Genomic DNA, 3,252 nt, shown 5'->3' on the forward strand with positions numbered 1-3,252 from the left:
ATCAATAAAGAGTGCACTAAAAACTTTCCTAAATAGTATGTTGAAAATACAAGTGTAGATAAGGATGGTTATCCCGTTTACAAAAGAGAGACACTTGCAGAAAAGTCAAGAAACAAGGAATTGATCTTGATAACAGATATATTGTACCTTATAATCCTTTGTTTCCTAAGATTTATCAAGCTCACATTAATGTAGAATGGTGTAACCAAATAGGTGCAATAAGGTATCTATTTAAATACATCAACAAAAGAAATGATCGGGTCACCGCAGGAGTATGCGATGAAGACACAGATGAAATAAATGAATATTATGACTGCCGATTTAATTGTAAATGTTTTAGATAGACCTTCATATGATACTTCTCAGTTTCTTCACTGGACGAGGTGTAACTGAAAAAATAAACAAGCACGGCAATTGACCTATGTTGAATTACCAACAAAAATTGTTTGGAACAAAAAATATAAAGTATGGACACCCAGGAAGAGATTCACCGGTTCAATTGGACGAAATCATCACGTGTCACCCCAAACTGGTGAACTTTTTTACCTTCGCATTTTGTTGAACAAGGTCAAAGGACCTAATCATATGAAGATATAAGGACGGTGGGTGGTAAAATTTGTTCAACTTTCAAAAATGCGTGCTACGAAATGGGGTTATTAGATGACGATCAGGAGTACATAGATGGTATAAAAGAGACAAGCACTTGGGGTTCGGGTAATGTTGTTAGAAAATTGTTTGCACAACTACTTCTGACTGAAAGCCTTAGTCGACCAAAATATGTTTTTGAAAATTCTTTTCAATACCTTTATGTCGACATAATCCATCATCGGATATCTGGTATTATTTTCTACACACTTCTATATATAAATATAAACACACACACACACCATATATATATATATATATATATATATATATATATATATATATATATATATTATACAGACTATTAATATGTTTGTATACATTATAATATCTAATTTTATACAATCTACATTTAAATCTGTTACACAGCTTATTTTGAAACCCTTAATGTTGTACATGAGGTACCCCAATTATAGTGGATCAGTGATTTATAAACTAAAATAAACTTACTAATAATTTGTTAATTGAATGCAGGTATTCAACCTACACAAGAAACGCTACAGAACATGACATTGATTGAGATAGAAAAGCTACTTCAACGTAATGGCAAATCTTTAAGGAATTTCAGTTCTATGCCATATCCTTCTTCTATAGGTTTAAACCTATCTGAAAATCCTCTCATTATAAATAAAATGTCTCATGATATGTCAGCACTCGATTCTGAACACGTTGTGTTAATCGGTGAACTAACTGTTGAACAACGTTACGCATACGACGCAATCTTTTCTACCGTTAAAAAGACAAAGGGGGTGTGTTCTCTTTGTGTGGTTACGGTGGAACAGGAAAAATGTTCTTATGGAAAACTTTATCAGCAGATTTGAGGAGTAAAGGTGAAATAGTTTTGAATGTAGCATCAAGCGGAATTGAAGCATTGTTATTACCTGGTGGAAGGACTGCCCATTCACGTATTTCAATACCTATTAATCCACACGATGAGTCTTTTTGTACCATCTTACCTAATAATAATTTGGCTGGGTTGATAAGAAGATCAAAACTAATCATATGGGACGAAGATCCCATAGTTAACAGGATTAATGTTGAGACTCTAGATCGGTCTTTACGCGATGTATGTAGACCAATAAATCTAAACAGCATGGATACACCTTTCGGCTGAAAAGTTGTTTTTTTTTTTTTTTTTTTTTTTTTTTTCGGCTGAAAAGTTGTAGTATTTGGTGGAGACTTTCGACAAATATAACCCATAATTACAGGTGGTACAACAGAGCAAATAGTTAGAGCATCACTAAATTCGTCTTACCTGTGGGATCATGTTACTGTTTTGAAACTAACGGTGAATATGCGATTGTCAAACGTTTATTCAGGTCATTCTGATGAGCAGAATAGAAAAAATCTGGAAGATATTCGCAACTTCGCAGATTGGTTATTAAACATCGGTAACGGTACTGTGAATCCAACTGAAGATGGAATACAGAAATCGAAATGCCTGAAGATGTGTTAGTGAATGATTTTGAAGACTTGATTGGGTCTATTATTAATTCCATTTATCCAAACTTTTTGGAAAACCTCGGCAATCCTGAATATTTAGAAGAACGTGCAATCCTTGCGCCAACTCACGAAATAGTTAACATCATTAACGATCGCATGATGCAATCTCTTAAAGGTAAAGAAATATCGTTTTTAAGCTCTGAACATCATCTGTCAATCTGACCGAGACTCTCACTTTAACAGTGAATTGTACACCACCGATTACCTAAACAACATCAACGTTGGTGGGTTACCAAAGCATGATCTAAAGCTTAAAGATGGTGTACCAATAATGCTTCTAAGAAATGTAGATCAAGCAGGTGGACTATGCAATGGTACACGTTTACAAATAATCGAGCTTTGTGATAAAACTATTAAAGCAAAAATTTTAACAGGTACACATGTTGGCACAATAACTCCTATTCCACGGATGCTAATTGTTCCGTCTGATAAAAGAATACCATTCAGATTTCAGAGAAGACAATATCCATTATCAGTGTGCTTTGCAATGACTATAAATAAAATCAAGGACAATCGTTAGCACATGTTGGATTATTTCCTGCCAAAGCCAGTTTTCAGTCACGGCCAATTATATATAGTATTTTCCAGGGTTACATCCAAAAATGGACTCAAAGTTCTTATTCTTAACAAAGACAAGGAATTAGCAAAAATAACAACCAATATTGTCTTCAAAGAAGTACTGCAACACTTATAAATGCATCTTGGTATGAACTCAAATAAATTCTATTTTTATATATGAAAACAATATTATTTTAGTTACAAACATACCAAACTAAACTGCGTCATGTCTTAACAGCTAAAAAATGGTTTCAGGAACTCATCTGGTGGGTTAGATCATGTTTGCACTGACTGGCTAAAAGGAAATGGATCGTCTTGCACTGTTTAACTAAAGGAAATGGAACATCCGTTGTGGATTGGATCATCTACCATTTGTAGATTGTCTTCAAATCGATGTATCTAAGTTAAAGTATTAAATAGTTTGAACTTTGTGTTTATGTTTAAAATTTTACAAGGTTATTTGTGCTTAACAAATTCATCTTTAATAATAATACATTGGTTCATTTGACTTGATATCATTTTTATGTTTGCTTTTAGTTGTTACAA

General features: G+C 33.3%; 1 protein-coding gene across 1 annotated transcript; it reads left to right on the forward strand.

Moving 5' to 3' along the window:
• The first annotated feature begins 647 nt into the window (after window positions 1–647).
• Window positions 648–3,034, forward strand: LOC139870628 (uncharacterized). Its single transcript, XM_071858409.1, has 6 exons — window positions 648–684; window positions 1,120–1,326; window positions 1,428–1,715; window positions 1,854–2,096; window positions 2,286–2,623; window positions 2,945–3,034. Exons 1-6 carry the CDS (start codon window positions 648–650, stop codon window positions 3,032–3,034), a joined length of 1,203 nt encoding a protein of 400 aa, XP_071714510.1.
• The last annotated feature ends 218 nt before the right edge of the window (window positions 3,035–3,252 follow it).

The sequence above is a fragment of the Rutidosis leptorrhynchoides genome, chromosome 10 (assembly GCF_046630445.1).
Source record: "Rutidosis leptorrhynchoides isolate AG116_Rl617_1_P2 chromosome 10, CSIRO_AGI_Rlap_v1, whole genome shotgun sequence".
Classification (NCBI taxonomy): Eukaryota; Viridiplantae; Streptophyta; class Magnoliopsida; order Asterales; family Asteraceae; genus Rutidosis; species Rutidosis leptorrhynchoides.

Bases quoted from the DNA above. Each gene is read 5' to 3' on its own strand.
- LOC139870628 (XM_071858409.1), top strand. From the start codon at position 648: ATGGGGTTATTAGATGACGATCAGGAGTACATAGATG. The intron at 685-1,119 runs GTATAAAAGAGA...AATTGAATGCAG, and splicing joins CGATCAGGAGTACATAGATG to GTATTCAACCTACACAAGAA. The intron at 2,624-2,944 runs GTGTGCTTTGCA...ATGTCTTAACAG, and splicing joins GAAGACAATATCCATTATCA to CTAAAAAATGGTTTCAGGAA.